Genomic DNA, 26,202 nt, shown 5'->3' on the forward strand with positions numbered 1-26,202 from the left:
AACGAATTTTCCGTTAACGAATTACCCTCCATAAGAATCTTGATCGGTTAACGAACAAAAATTTGATTAATGAAATCCTTACGAACATCACGTTTTGTTGTGAGCATCAGCTGATGGGCTAGTCTGCCAATTCAGTAATTCATTAATCTTTTCTATGTTTACATTCATTTCCAGTGGAGTAAATATCAAGAAAATTGTGCTCTTTAATATTTGTGCCAAATTTTAGTCTAGTGCAAACTATTGCATGTTTACATTCAAATTTATCACCATCTTATAAGAATTTCAGCAATGTAAATTATATTCTCCCCGGTCACTTCTATGAAATTTTATAAGCAAAAAACAAAAACTCAATCTAAACAACATAAACAAATAAGTACTTCACTAGACCTTCAGCACTAACTGTCACCCCTCCCTCCCAGCAAAGGTTTCGTGGTTATACAATAGGGTTTAAGCTTTTATCTTATATAATATCACAGACTAAAGTTAGGAGAATATAATTTGCATTGCTGGAATCCTTGCAACACAGCGAATAATTTGAATATAAACGTCATATATTTTGCACAAGAGATAAAAAGTGTATTACATTAGTGTACAGTAGGTATTACATTTTATAATAGTAAAGTTTTTCAACTGTATTTTTGGGTAGATTTACATAAATTTCTTCATTTATTTTCATTTATTTACATGTATACACCATACTAAAAGAAATGTAAAAGAAATAAATGACCTTAGTGCAAAGCTGGACTGTACATGTCCTAAATTGATTACGGTGCTAAAATTGTTATTTCTAGTGCAAATTATGGCTTGTTTATATTCAAATTAATCACTATCTTACAAGAATCCCAGCAGTGTAAATTATATTCTCCCAGGTCATTTCAATGGCATTTTATAAGAGATAAGCTTAGTCACTTAAGGACTGATAAATAAACACACATTAGACCTTGGGCGCCAACTGTCAAAAGTACCACCTCACCTCCTGCTCCCCCCCCCCCTCTCCCCATCTGCCCAGCCAGGGTTTTAGGCTTACAGTTTTTATCTTATATAATATCTCAGACTAAAGTTAGGAGAATATAATTTGCATTGCTGGAATCCTTGCAAGACAGTGATTAATTTAAATATAAATATATATTTTGCACAAGAGATAAAAATTAATCACCTGTATCACATTACAGTAGTGATTTAAGAGTAAGAGTGTATATGTACGTATATATATATACAGTTAACCCTCACTTTACGCGGTTAATGTAACCCGGAGGGTCCCGTGTAAAGTGAGGAACGCGTAAAGTGAATAACATAACATATGGGATTAATTGAAATGGAGTCCGGGCCGATCCCCAAACTCCACTTTTTGACGACACACAACTATGTTGTAGGAAAAATTTTATCTTAACTTTATGATGGTATTAAAAAACAAGTAATATAGAAGAGGTTAGGTTAGGAAAGATAAAGGTTAACATAGGAAAAATAAAGGTTAGGTTAGAAAACTAAAAATTAGGTGTAACACTCACGGTAGTAGAAGAGATGGGTCGGCATACAGGGATGGAGGCTGGTTCCGAGGCAGAGGGCAGATTACTGGCCCTCAGGTGAATCACCATTACTAGGTGAATCACCATCACTGTCACTTACAGTTGTCAGGGCTTCCCTGACAAATCCCTCAAAGTCATCTTCACTGCCACTATCACTGGCTTGGGCTGGCTGTGGTGGGTTGCGGGCGAAGAAATCTGTTATGCTTTGCTGACGGCTGGCGTTGATGTTGTCGTGATACACCTTGATGTACGGCTCCATAGCCTGCACCAGCCGGGTATGGAAGACTTCATAGCGGTCATCGTCATTGTCGCGGGAAAGGAAGGACTTCATCTTCTCTGCACACTCCATGGCACCCTTAATATCACTATGACTTAAATTGTGTTCTTCGGAGACTGACGCACCTTCTTCCTCCTCTTCACTGACGTGTTCTTCTTCCAACATCTCGTCGGCAGTCACTTCAGGATCTCTGATCACCTCCAGGATGTCGTCGTTGGTGGTCTCGGAGAAGCCTGGAACTGTAACAGTCTGCGCAGCTTCTCTGGCAAGGTCCACTGCTACTGCAACATTCTGAACCTCACCAGTCACAGATTGACTCCTCCTCTCACCTGGTATTCCATGCAACACGTCTCCATGCGTGACGAATTGTAGCAATAGACAGCTGATCCCATGACTCCACCAAGAAGTCCACAGCTTTCTTGATGTTAATTACTCTCCAGAATTGTTTGAACAGTATTTTTTGCTGTTCCAACTGTTGATCCTCAGCTTCTTCGCTCTTGCTATCGGTGGTGGTGTCACTCAGGTTACGCAACTCTTCCCTGGTGTTGGTGTAGTCGTTCAGGAGCTGGAATTTTTTTGTTGAGAATGCAGCTTTCACATTGCAAATCAACTCCTGGTCCATGGGCTGGATTAAAGACGTAGTGTTGGGAGGAAGGAAGACCACTTTTACGTTGGGGTGACGATCTAACAGTAGGGGCGAGTGTCCTGGTGCGTTGTCCAGCAGCAACAAAATATTAAATGGGACATTCTGTCGCTCACAGAATTTCTTTACATCGGGAACAAAACAGTCATCAAACCAGGAGAGGGACAGTGTAGAGAACATCCATGCCTTACGTGCGGTCAGCCAGTGGACATTTAGCTTGGTCATGTCCATGCTCTTGTAGGCGTGCGGCTTGCGGGCTGTGTGGATCACCGATAACTTGAGCTTACAGGTACCGGAGGCATTGGTGGTAAACAGGACGGTGATGCGTTCCTTCTGCATTTTCCGGCCCCGAATCCTGCTGGCATTCTTTACAATGAAGGACTTGGAAGGTAGCTTTTTCCAGAAAAGACCAGATTCGTCCATGTTAAACACCTGGTCGTCACTGTACTGTCCTTCCTCCATAATCTCACGTAAAAATGGAGGAAATTCCCGAGCCGCAGCACGATCAGCACTCACTTCTTCACCACCAATGTTTATATTGGTGATCTTGTTCCGGATCTTAAACCTCTGTAACCACCCAGAGGAAGCATTAAAGGGTTTTGGCTCTGAAGTTCCCATCTTTCGTGCCACTGCCATGTACAGTTCACGTGCGTAGTCCTTAACAGAGCGCATGTCAACCGCCATGTTCCGTCGCGCCTGACGCACCAAGTACCTCACAAGTAATTTTTCTGTCTCGAGAAGCACCTGGTTGTGAAAATACTTGATCATAGAAGCACCTGAAGACTTTGTGATCTTCATGTGCTCCTTTATCTTGGCTGAATCCTTCTTTATAGTCCGGATCGTAGATTCGTTCACGCCATGCTGGCGCGCCAAACCAACCTGCCTTGTTCCTTTCTCCAACTCTTGGATGATGCTATGCTTCACCTCGTAGCTTAAGGAACGTCGTGTCTTCTTTGGTTTAGTGCCGCTGGGTCCTGGTAAGGAAAGGTTTCTCTCTGGGGGTGGTGGTCCGGCGGAAGCCATTTTACGGAACAATGGATGCGCGTTTACACGGAGTGGCCTTGAGGGATGAAACTGCCGCGGCTAGGTCAAGCGTCGTCTTTCCTCCCTCCCTCCCTCCCCGGGTGGACACGTCATAATACTTTAAGCCAATTACAGCTAGCAGCAGAGGGGGTAGGGATGCATGGCCAATCACAGGTCTGATACGTCATATGACGTCAGTGATAATGCAACAAAGACACACACTGCGCAACCTTACCGCGCCGCTTGCCCAAGCGGAGGGAGGAGGAGGGAGAGGCGGGTGGCGGGTGGGGCGAATCTAAAAATAGCGTCGCGCTGGACACACTCCGCGTAATGTGAGCACGTGAGGTTCTGGCAAGGCACCGAGTAAACGTGGAAACGTGGAATGCGGGACCGCGTAAAGTGAGGGTTAACTGTATTGTGATTTAGGGGAATTTTAGGGGTGTTTCTGACTTTATGCGTTTTTGGCTTTATTTTGTATATACTTTTCTGTGAGCTGGAACCAATTACCCAATATCCCATTGAAATAATGGATTCGGTTAACGAATTACTCTGGAACGAATTGTGTTCGTTAACCGAGGGACCACTGTATTTTGTTTATATTTAATGTTTTGTTAATTCTATTACTGGTATACTGTACAGTACAGTACTTTGTATGTACTTTTCTGTGAGTTGGAACCAACTACCCAATATCCCATTGAAATAATAGATTCAGTTAATGAAATTTTCAGTTAACAACTGACTCGGTGGAATCAATTGTGCTCATTAATTGAGGGACCACTTTATATATATATATATATATATATATATATATATATATATATATATATATATATATATATATATATATATATATATATATATATATATATATATATATATATATATATATATATATATATCAATGAATTTTCTTTATTTTTCTTAAGAAAATTTAGAAAATGGGAAATGAGAAAGATATTTGTTCAGACATAACCCAAATAGTATTTTGCATTTATTGCTGTTGAAAGATAATTTTCTTTTCAAAAAGAAATTGAATTTATTTTCCTCTCACAAGAGGACCTTTCCCAACTCATTCCTTCCTTGCACAGTTGCACACATCCTTTGCCTCCACACATCTTAAACCCCAACACATCTTTCTACATCATTCACCTGCACACATCTTACCCAAACACATCTTTTCACATCATTCACCTCCACACATCCTTCTGAATTGTATCTTCTCCAGTCTTACAACCATTCCCATCTCTCCCACCCAAAGCATTCCTCCTTCATAACACATGCCTTGTTGACTCCACCCCCCTAAGTATTTTAAGGCATACAGTATGGTACTCTAGTTTAGTGTGATGATACTTTTATGATATTTGTATCATTATGAATTTTCCTTGCCTTGCAGGTGGAGATGGTGAGGGTGGAGGCTGGGAGGTTGATGACGACCTTGAGCTGCCACCAGAACTGGAGGGAACGGTTTCATCTGGTGTTGGTGCTGATGGCGAAGATGGTTACTTTGTGCCACCTCCTCGAGGTCATCCCCCAACACACGGATGGACGCAGCGCAGCCAGCTTGCCATTGACCATGTGCTGGCTGGTGCCTTTGAATCTGCCACAAGACTATTGCATGACCAAGTAAGTACTGCAGTGCATAATTATAATTTCTCATTGAAATGAATCTAATATTTATGCATATACTGCACAGTACAGTGGTTCCTCGATTAACGAAATTTCGGTTAACGAATTAGCTCCCATAAGGATTTCAGTTCCATTAACGAACAAAACTTTGATTAACGACAGCCTTACAAGAAACACGCTTTGTTGTGTGCATCAGCTGATCAGCTAGTCCGCCAATACAGTAATTGGTTCTATGTTTACATTCATTTCCAGTGGAGTAAATATAAAAAAAGTTGTGCTCTTGAAAAATAAATCATTTATATTAAAATTATTGGTCATTCTGAAATTTATTTAACATATTGATAATATATACAGTACAGGGAACAGCTTTTGTGTGTCCTTCAGCTGATCAAATCACCCACCAACGCTTCTCAGTTTAACTTTGTTTACAGTGGAGTGAACATTGAGTTTGTTGGTCTCTTGAATAATTTTGCATTTTTACATTAAGATTATCAGTCATTCTGAAGTTTAGTTTACATATTGATAATATACAGTGCAGAAATTATTATGAAACATGGAGAAGACATTAGAACCAATGCACTCAGTAAAGAATATGGCATGTCATCATCGACTGCCTCTACAATCGGCTGTTTGATATGTAAACAAAGCTGCCTTGGAATACGACATACACAACTCAAAGTAAGTAAAAATACAGTACAGTATTACCCCGATTTACACGGTTTCACTTTCCACGGTAATTTGCCAGAACCAGACTTTCACTTTCCGCGGTGCATCTACTCATATACACGGTGAAGTATAATTTTTTTATTTTTTTTTTATTTAGCTCATAAAATTCATACAAATTACCTGGCCAGAATATAATTTACATTGCTGGAATTCTTACAATATGATGATCATTTTGAATATAAACATCATGGATTTTGCATTAGATATACAAATTTTAGATCTAAAGTAATAATTTGGTTTACACAAAGCAAATATTTTATCTTTTGTGCAAAATATATGAAGTTTACATTCAAAATATTCCCTGACCTGCAAGGAATCCAGAAATGTCAATTATATTATCCTAACTTTAGTCTGAGGTATTATTTATTACTAAACGTTAAAATCTAGTGTTTTCACCCAAACATTTCTCAGAGAGGTAGGGGCCAGTGAGCTGGGAAGAGGGGGGGGGGGATTTGAGTCCATTATTTGAATGGACATTAACCTGGCGACTGTATTTCTCTTAAATATTAATTGTGTGAGCATACCATCATAAAATTTAGATGTTATTTTTACTACAACATAGGTATTGTGTCGGAAAAAGTGGAGTTTGGGGGTCGGGCCAGTCTCTATTGGAATTAATCCCATTTGTTCTGTTGTTCACTTTACGCGGTTTTCACTTTCCGCGGTACCTTGTGGGTTCAATTGACCGCGTAAATCGGGGTACTACTGTATTCTATTGGGTTTTGTTATTATTGTGCAGTATACTGTACAGTACAGTACTGTATTTAGTTTATATATTATGTTTTGTTAATTCTATTACCGGTATACAGTACTTTGTACGTACAGTATACTTTTTCTGTGAGTTGGAACCAATTACAGTACCCAATATCCCATTGAAATAATAGATTCAGTTAACGAAATTTTCGGTTAACAACCGACTATGTGGAACCAATTGTGTTCGTTAATCGAGGGACCACTGTATTACTGTATTATTGTTTTATTAGTTAAAGAAGGTTATCAGCTTATAACCTAGAATTTTATGCAAGAGTTATGATATTCTGTACATGTATAATAATTTGTGGCAATTTTCACAGGTTGGTGTGGTTAACTTTGAGCCATACCGTGAGTTGTTCCTGTCATCTTTTGCCCACTCTCGCACCAGCTACCCAAGTGCCCCAGGACTTCCTTCCCTCTTTGCCTACCCGTCCCGGAACTGGCGGACAGCACAAACTAAAGACCAGTTGCCTGCTCTTGGTTTAAAGCTGTCAAATCTTATGGATAGACTTAAGGTAAAGTTTGACTTTCCCATTGTATTACAGTAAAACCTCGATTAACCGACTTTCGGATTAACCGTCAATCCCAAACCCCTAAAAAAAATTTTTTTTTTTACGGGGATTAGCCCATCCGGGCACAGGTCACTGACCCACATTGGGGCCTGGGGGGCGATAATGTAATAATAATAATAATGATAATGCTAATAATAATAATAATAGTAATAAAGAAATGCAAAGATGAAAAAAAAAATCAAGAGTGAGAAACAATGTACCTGTATGTATGTTGTGTTGTCAATAGTAAGAGAAACAATTGAGACCCTGCAATTGTGTGTAAATGAGGCAGAAAGTCAGATGAGCAACCTGGGACTTGGTCACAAATTTTTGTGATGACATACCTATGTGCTTAGACTTTTCCATTTTTTATTCACGGTTTCTGTGCTGGTTCATATTTATTTACTAAAGTGGTTAATGTTTTAAAGCAAATTCTATTGAAATATGAATGGCAAATGAACAAAAATGAATAGAGGGACTTAAATGAAGTACAGTAGGTTAGGGAAAGGTACTTTGAAAATGTATGTTTTATTTCCGTAGACTTTATGTACTATTACCTGACCTTTCCGATTATCAGTCGGCCCCTTCCCCCCATATGTGGTCGGTTAATCGTGGTTTTACTGTAATACGGTACAGGCAGTCACTAATTTACAAAGATCCGGTTTCTGAAAATCCAAATTTATGAATGGGAAAAAGTCATGATTTGATTTATGTATGAAAAATCCGAAGTTAACCCACCCTCCCTCCATAATTTTTCACAGCATCAAAAGACACTGAGGTGCTGACATAGGCATCTTTGGGCTTTCTGTACCAGATCTGTTTAGTTTATAAAGACAAACTAAAAACAGCATATTGTACTGTACTGTAATAAAAGTGGTTAACTTAGGAGAAAAATTATTAAATACATGTACAGTATAAGTTTTTATCATCAAATCCAGGACCCTTGGGCCCAATACTTAGCAGGTTTGATGAATTCTGGTATCTTGGGTCCTAGGCCATCCATGTTACCAAGGCCTACACCAAGTTTTGCTTCCACTCACCCACACAAACTCCGTTTAATTTTTTTTGTGTTACTTCTTAAATAACAAAAGAAGGAAAACATCATTGTTTGCTTACTTAAGATTAAAAAATGAATGAAAATAAATCAAATAAATACATTGATATCCCTGTCTAAACTGTATGTCTTGCACAGACAGACACAAGCCCACATCCCCCAGAATATTTTTGAGAATCTAAACTACACATTTCATCTCGACTTTAAACTATGCATCTCATCTCGCACTGACAAACACTCTCCCATTACATCTAGACTGCGGGTACAAGCGAAAATATTTATGGGTAGCGAAACTGTATACAGTGACCCCTCGGTTAACGAACTCAATCCGTTCCAGAAGGTCATTCGTTAACCGAAAAGTTCGTTAACCGAAACCATTGTTTCAATGGGTTTTTGGGTAATTGGTTCCAGCTCACCGAAAATTTCCTAAATTCAACAAAAATGGTAGAAAAGTTCACTTACTTTGAGGTGTGTATGTAGAAGGCTCCTGGATGATGATGATGATGATGGGATTTAGAATGGGGGTGGAGGAGAAGGAAGAAGAGAAGGCATTGGGGTGGAAGAGAAGTCACCCCTTGGCCCCATTTCACCCATAAAATTTTAGCTCTCTTGGTGTAATTCAAGATTATTTTCTTTAAATCAACACTGCACTGCATTATATATTGTCAATATGTAAAATATATTTCAAAATGACCAATAATTTGCTTGGAAACACAGAAAAAGGCATTTAGTTGAAGAGAGTCTCAAGCAAGATGTTACCTCCAGTGAAAACAGAGAGAGACTAACGCCTGTTTGCTGTGTTAAGAGGCTGGATGCCGCACATTAAACTAGTCACTTTACCTTCAATTATGTTCAATAATTGTTAAAATGACTAAAAAATTTAATATTAAACTTTTAAAATTATTGAATAGTATAAACTTCTTGATATTTACTAAAATAGTAAGGAATTTAAGCCCTAGAACCGATTAATGTATTGGCGGACTGATACTAAAGCTGGCTGCCCGGTCAGTGCAAGCGAAAACATGTTGAGGTCGGCTCGTAAGAAATTCGTTAACCGAATTTTTGTTCGTTAACCGAATTGAAGATCCTCATGGAAGGCAGTTCGTTAACCGAAATTTCGTTAACCGAGGCGTTCGTTAAACGAGGGGTCACTGTACTGTATACTTTCATTCACAGCATTTGTTTTAATTGTATTAGAGAGATGAATTTGATGCCACAATGATCTTAAATAAATTCTTCAAGAAATTTCCAATAAGAGATCCTTAAACAAAATATTTTCTCATGATTTAATGGTGGGTACTCCATTCCTTATGTAGAAACATAAGAAATGTTGATACTGGAGTCTGTAAAAGCAGTTCTGATTAAGTTAGAAACTCAATTTCTTTACTAGAATTACCCTGAATATTTTATCTAAAAGTTCCATTAAATAAATATACAGCATGCCCTTAAAATTCACGGGGGTTTGGGTCCTAAAATGGTCGCGGATAGCCAATCCGGGGATATAATTTGCTGGCCGGGGATACATTTTTCATCATGTGTAAAGAAATGTATATTCCCTTTGTGTTTGTCCTAAGGACAATTATTTCTTTTACCTGTATTGTATATATGTGTGTGTGTGTGTGTGTGTGTTGGCGCTTGTCTGCCTCGGTATGAAGTCGGGCAAACTAGAAAGTATTGATACCTTCCTGTGCTTCTTGTGTGGTGCTCCTCCAAGCATGTGGAGGAGTCGTTTCCCAGGTGAAGGGGTTGATTTGGCAATTTTTCAGGTTTGTCTTAATACTATCCTTATACCTTTTCAGTGGCCCATCAGCATTACGTTTACTATTCGTTCAATGACTGTAAATAGCTGCTTTGGCAGTCTACTGTTGTCCATGCGGGTAACATGACCAGTCCAGTGTAGTTGTTCATGGATAATGGTAGTCTCGATGCTCCTACAGTTGGTGTCAGCGAGAATACAGTAGAACCTCGATAAATTGGACTAATTGGGGCAGAATCCAGTCCGAAAAATGCGAAAGTCCGAGAAAAGCTAATATATGAGGGGGGTTGGAGATAACACTGCTTATCTGAACTGTTTAAAGAAAATGTCATTATGTTGTCACTGTATTTAAACAACTAAAGTCTTTAAGTGTATAACAAGGTTATTAAAAGAATAATACATCAACAGTAAAAAAAAAAATATAAAACAAAACTCTCTGGGTTGAAAATCAGACATGTAAGTTTGAGTGTCACCGAGATGATTGTGATTTATTGTAAATTGTTATATGTAAGTAACTACAGAATTTGTCTTATGAATGAAGAGAAAACTGTATATTGTACAGTACTGTACTATAAAGATACAAATAAGTGTAGGAGTATATTGCATGTGGAAGATGAATGCTTATCTGGGAGCAGCTGAAAGAAGGGGGGTAGCATGGGTAGGTGGCTTCCTCCCCCTCTCTCCCACAAGACTCCTTTAACACTTCTTTATACAATTCCACCACAATTCTCATATAATTTAGGATCATTTGGAGCCAGTTTGATAAATTATTATCCTAAAAGATTCGGCTTTCCTGAAAAAAAGAATCCCACACCGAACAGCAGTCATTTCATATTCATTTGTTTATAAAGAGCAAACAGCTGATTGGCTTACCACAATGTCTGTCTTTAACACTTAGTAAATTAGTACTGTACAGTTGTGTATACAGCTGCTCCCTGACTTGCTACGGGGTTAGGGACCCAAATCCAGGTCATAAGTCGAAATGGTTGTAAATCGAAAATGCTTAAATAATAAATAGAAAATCTAAAATGGGTGTCTGTTTTTCTTCTCAGCACCACAAAACTCTCACTTTTAAGCTTGCCAGCCATTTTAAAGTGAATTACAAACAAAAATTTTGTCAGTTCACAGCGCATTCACTGACGTTGGGACTCGAAAATACATAATTTGAAAAAATTTTGATACGACTGAGGCGGTTGTATGTTCGGGTGGTCGTAAGTCAGGGAGTAGCTGTATATCATCACTTAATAAATACTATTGCAGTGTATTTATGACCACTTAATAAATACTATTGTAGTGTATCTATCATCACTTAATAAGTAATATGTAGTGTAAAGTATTAGGTACTGTATCTGCATATACCCTGGTTTACTCATTAATCATTTGTCTAAGTACAAGTAGCCAAACTGAGTCATCATATAACACTCAAAGGTAGTAAATAACGTTTTTAAAAAGGTATCTTCATATCAAATACTATACAGTGTGCTATAGTGACCCCTGTTGTAAGCTGGTCTACTGATAGCTCACACGAACTCATCTGAGTAAAACAACCTTCTGATACAGCTAATCCTTTTATTTTCAAGTCATATTACAAATTACATACAGTATTGTATCTAATGTACTATAGGAATAGCCGTGTGTATGTCTGTCTGTCTGTGTGTGTGTCTGTTCTGGGCAGCCGAAACGGCTCAATCGTTTTTCATCAAACTTGGTGGAAAAATCACAAAACATTCGTAGAGTGTAACAAACCTGGTCCCATGTCGATGGTTTCTTTAGGCAGGCATTAATTAACCATTTTATTTATGATGGAAAACGATGCAAGTCTACGGACTTGGCGCACCCTTATTCGCTGTACGCTAGCCAAGCACGAGCGTTCAAACTTTCACCGGGCACGAAGGGCTTGCGATCACTTGTTTTTCTCTATTACTGAAGATGTTATATTAATCATGATGAACCATAAACCATAAGAGGCCAATCATATGAGAATATAATACTGAATCAAAAAATAAATAAATAAACCTGATGAATGTGGCAACACCTGATTAGCCCCAGACTGTTTACATACTCAAGTGTCTTAGTTCTCAGTAGGCATATAGCAATCCTGATTAGACCACTGTACAGTATTCAGTAAGTGTTGTTCATTTCATCACATTTTTTATTTATATTTAGTCTTCCCCATTTTTTAATCGTATTTCTGGTGACCAGAGCATCTCCGAGTCCGAAAAAAGCAAATTCTGATATATTGTAGGTAGTAGGCAGCTACCAAACAGGGAGGTACTACGACTGGGAAGATATTGGAAGCATAATGTTTTGTCTAATGGTAGACCCTGCTGCCATATGGCATCACGAAAATTGTGACCAAGTCCCAGGTTGCTCATCTGACTTTCTGCCTCATTTACACACAATAGCAGGGTCTTAATTGTTTTTCTTACCATTGACAACACAACATACATATAGTGTTTCTCACTCTTGATCTTTTTTTTATTTTTTTATTTCTCTATGGTTCTCTAATATTATTATTGTTATTATTATTGCAGTGTTGTTATTATTATTATCATTATTATTTTATTATTTTTATTTTTTTATTCTTTATTATAAATTTTACTTATCTGAATTATTATTATTATTATTATTATTATTATCATTATCATTATCATTATCATTATCATCACCACCACCACCACCACCACCTCCCAGGCCCCGATGTGGGTTAGTGACCTGTGCCCAGGTGGGCTAATCCCCGAAAAAAAAGTAAAATAAAAAATATGTCCGATTAATCGAGGTCTTACTGTACTGGCAACTGTTCTCTTGCCTTCCCAGCGAACTTGGAGGATGGAACGTAGGCTACGTTGGTAAAGTTTTCGAGTACCTTAAGGTGCCTCGTGTATGTGACCCATTTCTCGCTCCCATATACAGGTACACCACTGGTTTTCTGGGAACTGATGGTCCTGCACCTCGTTTAGTCGGACAAAATTACGAGAGGGCAATTAACATCCCTCCCTCCCTGCCATATTTCACTGGATTTACTATTACTATTAGTGTTTACTGATATAATAAGGCTTTATAGTGATTAATCATGGCATTGTAGCCAGGTTAGACTTGTCATTGCAACCACCAGGCTACTGGGTAAAGCTGTGAGGTATTTTTGGGTAGATATACATAACTCTCTTCATTTATTTTTACTCGTTTACATGCACACACCATCCTAAATACATATTGTAAAGAAAAGTACAAGAAATAATTGTCCTAAAGCATTACTAAAGTTAAGTACTAAAAATTTAAGTCTAGTGCAAACTATGGAATGTTTGTACTTAAGTTAATCACTATCTTGTAAGTATTCCAGCAATGTAAGTTATATTCTGCTTAGTCAATTCAGTGACATTTTATAAACGCAAAACTTAAACTCCCTCTATTTGACTAACTATGCACTTTGTTATCTCCCCTCCCCGCTGGCTGTCAACACTTCCCCTTCCTCCCAGCCAGAGTGAAGGCAATTTTAGGCTTAAAGTTCAATTTGATGGTGTAGCTGAAGTTGATGGTTTAGGCCTTCGAATAATAAAGTTCTCGAAAGAACCTTGCACAAACCTTGCACAGCTGCTTTCTTTTCTCATTATACATCTTTATGTAGACGTCATTTGCGTTTATTCAAATTTTAATGCTTTGTTCTGTTTACGGATCCACTTCAAAAAATATGTTCATTGCTTGCTCCATATAATATCAGCAGACCTCTCACCTTTTTCATATCGCTTTAACACATGTTGTTTCTCGGCTATTAGCTTTTGAAACAACACTACCATCACTTGCTCTCTTGCTCATGTTGAATAGGGATGCAAAAATGTTGTAAGAAATCTGAGAAAGTTTTTCTCCAGTTCCTGTTCCAGATGCGTGAAAACAAAAGGCCCGCCAAACTCCGACTGTTGTTTACCACTCATTAGCAAGGCAGCTTCTTTGCGCAAGGCGCTCTTCATTTTTTTTACAGTATATTTATTTTATTTTTTTATAATACATATCGGGATTTAGTTATTATTTATATGAAAATTAAATTCTATTATATTTATACTGTATTATAATTGGTAAATACGAATGAAAGAAGGCTGTAAACTGAATTGGGTCCTAAATTATCTAGGGTTTCAAATACCCCCTGTACGAAAAGTTGTTGGTCGAACCGTTGTTATCCGAGGCTTCCCTTTACAGGTAACTCGCGTTTTACGCGCCTTTGATTTAATCGTTTTTGGAATAACGCGATTGTTCAATTGATACCAAAAGCTAATCTACTCGCACCTATTTTTTAAATAACTCACTCTAGACAGTTTAAATTTGCCGTGTGTATTCACCTGGTCGCCTGGCAGTGGAGTCGTGAGTGATGCCTGGTGAGGTGCTTGTAAGTTATTACTATAAAGTCGCAGTCATATCAACATCAACGATTTTAATAATAATTATTATAATATAGTTATAATAAAGATTATTACTACTAATGATGAAGATAATGATGATAATGAAATATTCTGTACCACAACTGTGACGACGTCTAACAAGCTTCTCACGTACAGTTGCACCCCACTTAACGCGGTCAATTGAACCCAGAGGGTCCCGCGTTAAGTGAAATCCGCGTTAAGTGAACAACAGAACATATGGGATTAATTCCAATAGAAACCGGCCCGACCCCCAAACTCCACTTTTTGAAGGCACATACCTATGTTGTAGTAAAAATAACATCTTAATTTTATGATGGTACATGCACACAATTAATACTTAAGAGAAATAGAGAAATACAGTCGCCAAGTTAATGTCCATTCAAATAATGGACTCAACTCCCTCCCCCTCTCACACTACACAGCCGGCTAACAGATGGTCGGTCGGTCCCTCCCTCCCCCACCCCCCACCAACCGTCCCAAGGAGATGTGTGGGATAACCTCAAACTAAAGTTAGGAAAATATAATTGACATTGCTGGATTCCTTGTAAGACCAGGAATATTTTGAATATAAATGTCATATATTTTGCACAAAAGATAACAGTTACCTAGAGAAAAATTTTTTATCTAAAAATTGTAAGTTTAAAGCAAAATATATGATGTTTATATTCAAAATGATCACCAAATTATAAGAATTCCAGCAATGTAAATTATATTCTGACCGGGTAATTTGTATGAATTTTATGAGCTAAAACAAATATCTTCAGTTAATAAAAAAAAAATAATCTTCACGACACTATCTGTCAATCAAAGTACCCCACCTTGCCTCCCCCCCTCTTCCAACCGCGCGGTCAGTCCCAACCCTCCCCCCCACCCCCCACCAATCGTCCCTTCAAGAGTTTTTAACATTTAGTATTAAATAATACCTCAGATTAAAGTTAGGATAATATAATTGACATTGCTGGATTCCTTGTAAGACCAGGAATATTTTGAATATAAATGTCATATATTTTGCACAAAAGATACCATAGTTACCTAGAGAAAAATTTTTATCTAAAAATTGTAAGTTTAAAGCAAAATATATGATGTTTATATTCAAAATGATCACCAAATTATAAGAATTCCAGCAATGTAAATTATATTCTGGCCTGGTAATTTGTATGAATTTTATGAGCTAAAACAGGCAGTCAGGCAGGGTGGCGGGTGGGGCAAATCTAAAAATAGCGTCTCGGACACTCACCGCGTATATGTGGAAAAAATCCGCGTTAAGTGAAAGTTCAGCTTTGGCAAGGCACCGCGTATATGCGAAAACGCGTTAAGTGAAACCGCGTTAGGCGGGGTAAAACTGTATCGCTTTTTCAGTTCACACCAGCACTACTTTTTCTCTGTGCTCTCATTTGCATTGTGTGTTTATCACGTACCTTTTTAGTGTTAAACGTGGTTTTTCCCATTGAGCATGTCTGGAAAACTTCCATCTGCCTTCTCTGGAGCGCCTAAAGCTAAAAAGGCACGAAAAACAATCGCAATGGATGTGAAATTAAATGTGATCACCCGCCTTCAGAGAGGAGAGCGTGTGTCTGAGGTTGGCCGCGTGCTTGGTTTAAGTGAGAGCACTGTTCATACCCTGTGCAGTAAATGATGGTTCCTTTTTCTAACCTGTACCATTTACATGTATTCTCATGGGAAAGTTATGTTTAATTTACACATTTTTTAATTAAGCGGTGGTTTTCAAGAACATAACCACCGAGTAAAACGAGAGGTGGGTGCACAGTAAACCCTAGAAGATCTGGACTTGGGAAATCCGGATTTTGGAAGATCCGGACAAAAAAATTGGGGGTTCTGGGCTAAGAAGCCTCCTAGAAGATTCTCTAAGAAACATAACCAAACCAGAGTAAAGAACATATTAGGCCCATGGGCGCTGCTTGATCTGTCAGTTGCCCGAGGAGGTGGGAAGCATAAACAGGGTTGGCAATTGTTGTTTTGGGGAATATTATTTCATTCACTCTACTAATGATACAATGTTTCTTATGTTATCATAGGTAAATGCATCGTTTATATACGGTAATTTGTTTTCACTACATTAGTACTATATTTTGGGGTTTTTATATAATTTATTATATGCCGGAAAATCCGGACAGGTGGTCCCCCCTTTTATTCCGGATCTTCTAGGATTCACTGTAGTTTAATTTATTTTTTAAAACAATATATACGAATTAGCTTAAAATCCGAATTTTAACTCTGAATTAACGAGGGTACAGTGTACTGTGTATTGAAATTCCATTTTTTTTTTCATCTTTTCGTTATACCCCTGTATGAAGGTTTCAAGTATTTCAAGCAAGATTTGATCTTGCAGAAATTGACATCCTGTTCTCTTGAACTTTCTAGATAGTGGTATAAGTATCTGCCAATCCCTCTTTTCCCCCCCTTTTTTTTTTTTTTTAGATTTGAGTAAAGATTCATTTTGTGCATGAGTGAGTGAATGATGTAGAAATAGATGTTGCTCATTCCTAGCTGCAATACATTATGTGGGAATAGGCTTCAATGAGAAAAAAATACTAAAAAAAGTACTGTATTCCATAAAATTAGTGAATAAGTAGCCATATGGTTTTAGTTTAACAGTATATAATCTGCAGTGAAACTTCATAAATAGTACTAATGCTTTTTATAATTTACTGAAACAGTATAACTTAAATACCACATTTAATTACTGTATTTTATACTTTGCAATAGTACTCGTCACTTTTTTGCGGCTTATGTTCAATTTCTGTATATAAAGAGTAACTGACAAATTAATAAAATTATTATGTGCAATATGCTCAAGATTAACGGTTGTAATATAAGAAGGTTATTATATACAGTAATGAATGCTTAAGATTGTTTTACTAACATTGCCTCTGTAAATGTTTACAGGAAGCTTCACAGTTAACTACTGCAGCCAAATTTTCTGAAGCAGTAGAGAAACTGAGAGGAATACTGCTGGCTGTACCACTCATCATTGTAGACACAAAGCAGGAGGTGAGTCTCATTTTATAATGGCCTGCCGATTTTGTTGTTGAAACAAAGATTCTCACATAGTAGGTGGAAAAGACCATGTCTTTCTACTCTTTCCTCTCTCTCTCTCTCTCTCTCTTTTGTTTCTACTCTATTCTCCTCTGTCTGTCTCTTCTCTCTCTCCTCCCTCCCATGTTATGCAGTTACTCATGTTTTATTGTAAAGAGATCTTAACAATTCTGGAATGCCCTAGAAGCCAAATCAGTCTACACATCATCACATTTAAACATAGTAAACCCTCGATAACTCGGCACATGTGGGGCTCTGGCCTTGCTGAGTTATCCCAAATTCTAACTTATTGAGGCACTTCCCTCCTTTCCCTCCTACAAAAATACAACAATACCAAATTATCGACCCATATATGTGTACAGTAGGCCCTCCAAATACACAGGGGTTAGGTTCTCAAAATGGCCTTGAATCACCAAATCCGCAAATTCAGTTTTGATTTTAATAGTTTATTCCTTGATAGTGGAACCGGGATCCTAGTGCTGTCAATAGGTACCCCTGTACAATAATACCTGAAGCATCTGGCAAGTATCACAAGTACATATAATTATTACAAAGGGGGTTACTAAAGCTTAAGGAAAGAAGGATATTCTGTATATATATATATATATATATATATATATATATATATATATATATATATATATATATATATATATATATATATATATATATATATATATATATATATATATATATATATATATATATATATATATATATATATATATATATATATATATATATATATATATATATATATATATATATATATATATATATATATATCTCTGTTAATTGTAACAATTCCGTTACAGGTTGCTCGTTAACCTAAAAACCTCGTTAACCGAAACCATTGTTTCAATGGGTTTTGGGTAGTGGTTCCAGCTCACCAAAATTGCCTAGATTCAACAAAAAAGGTAGAAAAGTACACTTACTTTGGAGGTTGTGTATGTAGACGGCTCCTGGATGACCTATGATGATGGGAATTAGAATGGGGGTGGAGGAGAAGGGAGAAGAGAAGGCATTGGGGTGGAAGAGAAGTCACCCCATGCTTCATGCTGTAATTCAAGATTATTTTCTTTAAATCAACACTGCACTGCATTATATATTGTCAATATGTAAAATAAACTCACTTTAAAAAGATGGTTTTCGGCATCTTTGTGGTGTAGATTAACACGTTACAGTGGGGTATGCTATAACGAACAGATCCTACTACGAATATTCCTATAACGAACGGTTTTACCTATAAAATTGAGAATGCTATAACGAACGAAACTCCTACAATGAACATAATTTATTTTTTTTTTTTTCTAATTTATTGTTTTATTATTACAAATATTAATGATATTCTTTATTTCAGGGGTTAGGATGCATATTTATGCACTTTTTACAATTTTATATTATATTTTTCAGTGTTAAGTGGTTGTATTTGGGGGCCTGGAGCGGATTAATCCTATAACAAGCGAATGCTATAACGAATTCTAGAACCAATTAGATTCAAGTATAGCATACCCTACTATATAACCTTTTTTCTTCTCTATTTTCAATTTTTCTCTCTCTCTCTCTCTGTCTCTCTCTCTCTGTCTCTCTCTCTCTGGTTCTCTCTCTCTGTCTCTCTCTCTGTCTCTCTCTCTCTGTCTCTCTCTCTCTCTCTGTCTCTCTCTGTCTCTCTCTCTCTCTCTCTCTCTCTCTCTCTCTCTCTCTCTCTCTCTCTCTCTCTCTGTCTCTCTCTCTCTCTCTCTGTCTCTCTCTTCTCTCTCTCTGTCTCTCTCTGCTCTCTCTCATATATATTTTTATATAGATAGATAGAAAAGGAAAACAAGGGCACCTTTTATTTTTGTATTCAAGACATCTAGGAGGCAACTGAATTTAGAAAAATCATTACAATTATCACAACCTGTACTAAGTTAATTATTACAAAAAAACATAATTTTGAACACATATTATTGTACTAATTGTACTACTGTAGGGACTAAAATTCTAGCAACTATGATGTTTATACTCAAATTAATCGCTATCTTGCAAGATTTCCAACAGTGCAATTTATATTCTGCTAAGTCAAGTCAGTGACATTTTATGTAAAAAACTTAAACTGTATTGTACATATACAGTATTCCCGAGTCCCTTCGCTGCTATGCACTTGATAATCTCCCCTTGACTGTCAACACCTCCTCCCAGTCAGAAGGCGGAAGAGTTTTAAGCTTAAAAGTTATCTTATAAAATGTCACTGACTTGACTTAGCAAGATAGCGATTAATATGAGTATAAACGTCTCATAGTTCGCACTACAGAAAAAAAACATCCTTTACCATAGTACATTTGTGTACAAAATGGGTATAGTAATATGTTGCTTATACTGTATATAGTACACGTATCTCCGTTAGCCAGAATCCCTCAAACCCGGAACTCTCCGATAGCCGGAATTGAAATTTTCTCTGAAAATCATTCCCAGAGCCAGAATTTTCCGGAAAATTCCGGCTTTGGCAACGATTTTCCAAGCGTCAATTTGAGAACATTTTCCTTGTGCCTGGAAAATTCCTGGGATGGGGGAGTCGTCCATTACCCGGAAAGCTCTCATTCCCGGAAGTGCTTTGCACCAATTGTTCAGGCTAACAGAGATATCACTTATGGCTTTTTCCTGCCCACTGGGGTTAGTTATACAGACTTTTCCCTGTGAGAAAAAGCTCCCCCATCCATGGAAATCTGAAATGCCCCCCCAGGATAAGAACCACTGGTTTAGTGTTAATTCACTTAACATTAATTCAGTTTCAGAAAAAATCTTCTGACACCCTTTCTCGCTTGAAATTAGGTCAAAACTTGGTTTAGGGATAGCTTGATTCACTGGGAAAGAGAAAAAAAAAGGGGATGAGGTGGCTTGTAAGATGGCAAGTTGCATGTAATGAAACTATAAATGTTGTGGAAAAATCATTACAATACTCTAATGTGGTTTAGAAATAAAGAAAATATAATATCAAACTAAAAAATAAGAAAAATTAAGAGAATGGGTGTGTATGATTAATGAACATATTTGGGGGTGCTAACTGCATTTAGAGCCCAGCTGTGGCCCCTGACTCCCTCCCCCAATGTGTGTCATGGCATACATACTGTGCAGCATGGCATCAGTCACATGTCTCTGGGTCAGCTGGGTGACTGCCCAGCTGAACTGCATCGCATCACCCAGAAGGTGGTTTGAGTGGGAGGGAGCTATTTTCTTTTTTGCATAAAATACATGCTATTATATTTTATGATATGCTATGTATGAATTTTATTGTTTACCATAGCAATTTTATTAATTTTTTATATACAGTATGCAATTTGAAATTTGTTTGAATTAGGCTTGCCTTTTGCTCACTAAATTGTTTAATTCTGAACCAGTGTTCACCGCCCTGCTGTTTGAACGTGTTTTTATCCTCATTTAGTGATAATTTCTCACAATGTTAGGTTTTTTTTAGGAATGCAACTCTATCATTAAATGAGGATAGTTGTACTGTGTAATGTGCTGAGTAGCTTTCATGTTAATAAGTCTTATTAGACCTGATCTTAGTTGAGGATGGGTTGGAAATGCAATGAGGGTTTGATTCTTTCACATGGGAAGTTTTTCATGAGTGAAAGTTATTTATATATTTTTATTTTATCAGAATTCACACACGAAATTGGGTGATTTATGTAGGGAATCATTCCGTAACTTGCATTTCACATACAGTACATGTTGTATGATTTCAAATTCAGATATTCAGGGTTATGGTAACGGGATGATTGAACAGTTAGCTTGTCGAGGAGTTTATTGGTAACGGTCAAAGTAGTATTGATACCATGTATTTCAGTGATATATCTCTCTCAACCTATCTGGCATATGTAATATACTTTTCATGTCTTAGTAGTAAAAATTAAAATCAATCCGGTTTTATTTCTGTTAACTTACAGTGTATGTTCAGCAATTGTTAAGTAATAAAAATGCCTTTTATTTTTATAGGTCAGTGAAGCGCAGAATTTACTGCAGTGTAAAGAATATGTGGTTGGCATCAGCATGGAGCTCTATCGCAAGAGTCATGGTAAAACAACACAAGAAGAACTAAAACGCTCTCTGGAGTTAGCTATGTATTTCACCCATTGTGAGCTACAGCCTGGCCACCAGATTCTAACACTAAGAACTGCTGTCAACTTAGCTTTCAAGATGAAAAATTACAAGATGGCAATGAGCTTTGGTCGTCGCTTATTGAATCTGGGACCACGACCAGAGGTGGCTCAGAATATCAGGAAGGTTGTACAGGTAGGTAAACATAATGCAAGTTGATGCTATTTGGATCACTGCACACACTAATCTGTAGAGTATTTGGGGAAAACAAATTCTCTTGGTGAATGGTCAGTGACCATCAAAGGTAGTTGCTCACTGTGGTGATGTCCCCTCACTGATCAGCAGTACAGTATTGTACTGTACATTCAGGGAGATGTGTCAAGTGTATATACATCCCCTTTTACAAAACCATATGTTACCAGTGACTTTTAAAATAAATTTGCTCTTGACCCTTTTCATTAAATATACACCCCAATCATAATTATATGACAGTTGTTTGATAAGTAGTAGTAATGATTGTAGTAGACTTAGAGACACGGTGGGTGGGAGGGAGGGAGGCGGGAAGTGGAAGGGAGTAGGGAGACAGTGGATATTGCACAACTCTGCTCTGGTTAAAGCTAATCCATTTCTAGGCCACTGAAATTATGATTTAGGTGGTGATAAAAGAGGTAGTGGTGATCATGTGGGTGGTGATAATGGAGCTGGTTTTGGTGGTGAGGAAGATGTTGGTGGTGAGGAGGACACCTATCGGTGGGCTAATCCCTGTAAAAAAAAAAAATTAAGTTTATCCATGTTTCGGTGAATGCTATTATATCGATTTTTTCGGTACTTACCAACGCCTTGATTTCATCCATTTTATTTCTCACATTCCCACTGTTTGCGTAGTAGACATTTAAGTTAGTCATGTTCCGAGTCCGCTTTTTGATGCGTTTAGGTTTTAACTTCCTGCCTAATTTAGTTTTGTCATCATTCCTAGCACTATGTCTCAGTAACCTTTTACTTTGTTTACCCGCTCCCACTGCAGTCTCCTCTATCCCCGCGGCTCATATGTTCCCCTAGCAGTTTAAAAACTTCGACATCTTTTGGACTGCTCTCTCGAGAGAGCCAGCCAAGGTTGCCACCCCAGCCCTAGCATAAAGGTCCCTTCTGCCGTAAAAGTTGTCCCAGTTGTCAACGAATGGGACTGATATTGACTTGCAATAACTGTCAAGATGGCTGTTGACACCAGCTGCCCTTGACAACAATTCATTGCCAACTCTCCTGGGCAGGACACCACATATGATAGGATCCCCTCCTTTCACCCTTATACATTCTCTAGCCGTCTTGAACTTGTCAAGGAGCTCCTCACTCCTACAGTGGCCAATATCATTGCCTCCTACACTGATGCAGATAATGGGCTTGTTCCCATTACCAGACAAGATATTGTCCATCCTGTCAACTATATCCCCCATCCCAGCTCCTGTCAAACAGACTCTCATCCTATTTTTATTTTTACCACAAAAAGTTCTATCCAGGTACCAGACCGGAGAATCTAAACAATCAAGGTTTTTGTACCTTCCTTGTCAGCTATGTCCCTGACTATGCTAATGTCCAATTCATCTTTCAAAGGACTGAAAGAGTTGGTACACTTAGCTGCTGTTGTCGTATCCTTTTCACCACCACACCCACCCACCCACCCACACCAACCACCCACCCACACCAACCACCCACACCAACCAACCACCCACCACCCCAACCAACCACCCACCCACCCACCCACACCAACCACCCACACCACCCACCCACCCACCCACACCAATACACCCACACCACACCCACCACCACCCACCCACCACCCACCCACCCACACCACCCACCCACACCACACCCACCCACCACCCACCCACACCACCCACCCACACCACCCACCCACCACACCCACCACCACCCACCCACCACACCCACCCACCACCACCCACACACCACGCAAACAACCACCCACACACACACACGCGCAAACCAACCACCCACACACCGCACTGAACAACCACCCACACACGCAAACCAACCACCCACACACACACACGCGCAAACAACACCCACACACACCACCCACACACACACACACCCACGCACCAAACACACACACACACACACACACACACCAACCACACACACACCAACCACACACACACACACCAACCACACACACACACAACCACACACACACACACACACCACACACACACCAACCACACACACACACCCACCCCACCCACCCACCCCACGCCCACCCACCCACCAACCACACACCCACCCACCAGCCACACACACCACCAGCCACACACACCCACCACCCACACACACACCCACCACCAGCCACACACACACACCCACCACCACACACCCACACCAGCCACACACACACACCCACCAGCCACACACACACCCACCCACACACACACCCACCCACACACACCCACCCACACCCACCAGCCACACACACACACACACACACCCACACACACACACACACACACACACACACACACACACACACAAACACACACACACACATACACACACACACACACACCACCACACACACACACCAGCCACACACACACCAACCACACACACACACCAGCCACACACACACACACACACACACCACCCACACACACACACACACCCACCCACCCACACCCACACACCCACACCCACACCACCCACCACACACACCCACCCACCAGCCACACACACACCAGCCACACACACACCCACCCACCAACCACACACACACCCACCCACCAGCCACACACACACACACCCACCCACCAACACACACACCCACACCAACCACACACACACCCACCCACACCAACCACACACACACACACGCAAACATACCCACCACACACACGCAAAACCACCCCACACACACACACACACACACGCAAACAACCACCCACACACACACACACACACACACACCAAACAACCACCCACACACACACACGCGCGCAAACCAACCACCCACACACACACACACACGCGCAAACCACACACACACACCCACCCACACACCACCACACACACACCGCCCACACACACACACACACACACACACACCCACACACACACACCCCACACCCACACCCAACCACCCACACCGCCAGCCACCCGCACAGCCACCCACACGCCAGCCACGCCAGCCACCCACACACGCCAACCGCCCTACACAACCACCCACACACGCCAGCCACCCACACGCCAGCCACCCACACACACGCCACCACCCACACATCAACCACCCACACGCCAACCACCCACATCACCCACACACACAACACACGCACACACACACACAATGACCACCCACACACATGACCACCCACCACACCACCACCATACACACACACACACCACCCACCCACCCACACCTACCCACACCACCCACCCGCCCACACCACCCACCCACCCACCCCCCCCACCCACCCACCCCACCCCCCACCCACCCACCCACCCACCCCCACCCCCCCACCCCCACCCCCACCCCACCCCCACCCACCCCACCACCCACCCACCCCCACCCCCACCCACCCACCCCCCCCACCCACCCACCCACCCACCCACCCACCCACCCTCCACCCACCCACCCACCCCCACCCACCCCCACCCCCACCCACCCCCCCCCACCCACCACACCCACACACACCACCACCCCCACACCACACACCCACACACCGCCCACCCACACACACACACACACCACCCACTTACCACACCCACCCACCCACACACCACCCACCCACCCACACACCCACCCACCCACCCACCCCACCCACACACACCCACCCACCCACCCACACCACCCACACCCACACACACCCACCCACCCACCACCCACCCACCACCCACCCACCACCCACACACACACCCACACACACCCACCCACCCACCCACACCACCACCCACCCACCCACACACCACCACCCACACACACACACACACACCACCCACCCACCCACCACCCACCCACCCACACACCCACCCACCCACCCACCCACACACACCACCCACCACCCACACACACACACCACCCACCCACCACCACCCACACACACACCCACCACCCACCCACCCACCCACCCACCACACCACCCACCCACACCCACCCACACACCACCCACCCACCCACACCCACCCACCCACCACACCACCCACCCACACACCACCCACACACACACCCACCCACACCCACCACCCACACACACCCACACCACCCACCCACACACACACCACCCACCCACCCACCCACCCCACCACCACCCACCCACCCACACACCACCCACACACACCACCCACCCACCCACACACCCACCCACAACACCCACCACCCACACACACACCACACACACACACCACACACCACCCACACACCACACACACACACCACCACCCACCCACACCATCCACCACCACCCGCCCACCCACACACACACCACCCACCCACACACACCACCCACCCACACACACCCACCCACCACCCACACCCACCCACCCACACACACCCACACCCACACACCCACCCACACACACACCCACCCACCCACACACACACCCACCCACCACCCACCCACCCACACCACCCACCCACCCACCCACCCACCCACACACACACACCACCCACCCACACACACACCACCCACCCACCCACACACACACCACCCACACACACCTAG

General features: G+C 40.7%; 1 protein-coding gene across 2 annotated transcripts in view; it reads left to right on the forward strand.

Moving 5' to 3' along the window:
- The window catches only part of LOC121871806 (coatomer subunit alpha-like), a 169,997-nt gene that overhangs the window by 130,743 nt on the left and 13,052 nt on the right, over window positions 1-26,202 (forward strand). For both annotated transcript variants that reach the window (XM_042374305.1, XM_042374306.1), the window contains exons 17-20: window positions 4,863-5,092; window positions 6,895-7,089; window positions 17,255-17,359; window positions 21,377-21,673. In XM_042374305.1, the coding sequence (XP_042230239.1) occupies window positions 4,863-5,092; window positions 6,895-7,089; window positions 17,255-17,359; window positions 21,377-21,673 (827 nt within the window). The remainder of the gene's footprint in view (window positions 1-4,862; window positions 5,093-6,894; window positions 7,090-17,254; window positions 17,360-21,376; window positions 21,674-26,202) is intronic.

The sequence above is a fragment of the Homarus americanus genome, unplaced genomic scaffold (genome assembly GCF_018991925.1).
Source record: "Homarus americanus isolate GMGI-L3 unplaced genomic scaffold, GMGI_Hamer_2.0 scaffold39675, whole genome shotgun sequence".
Lineage (NCBI taxonomy): Eukaryota > Metazoa > Arthropoda > Malacostraca > Decapoda > Nephropidae > Homarus > Homarus americanus.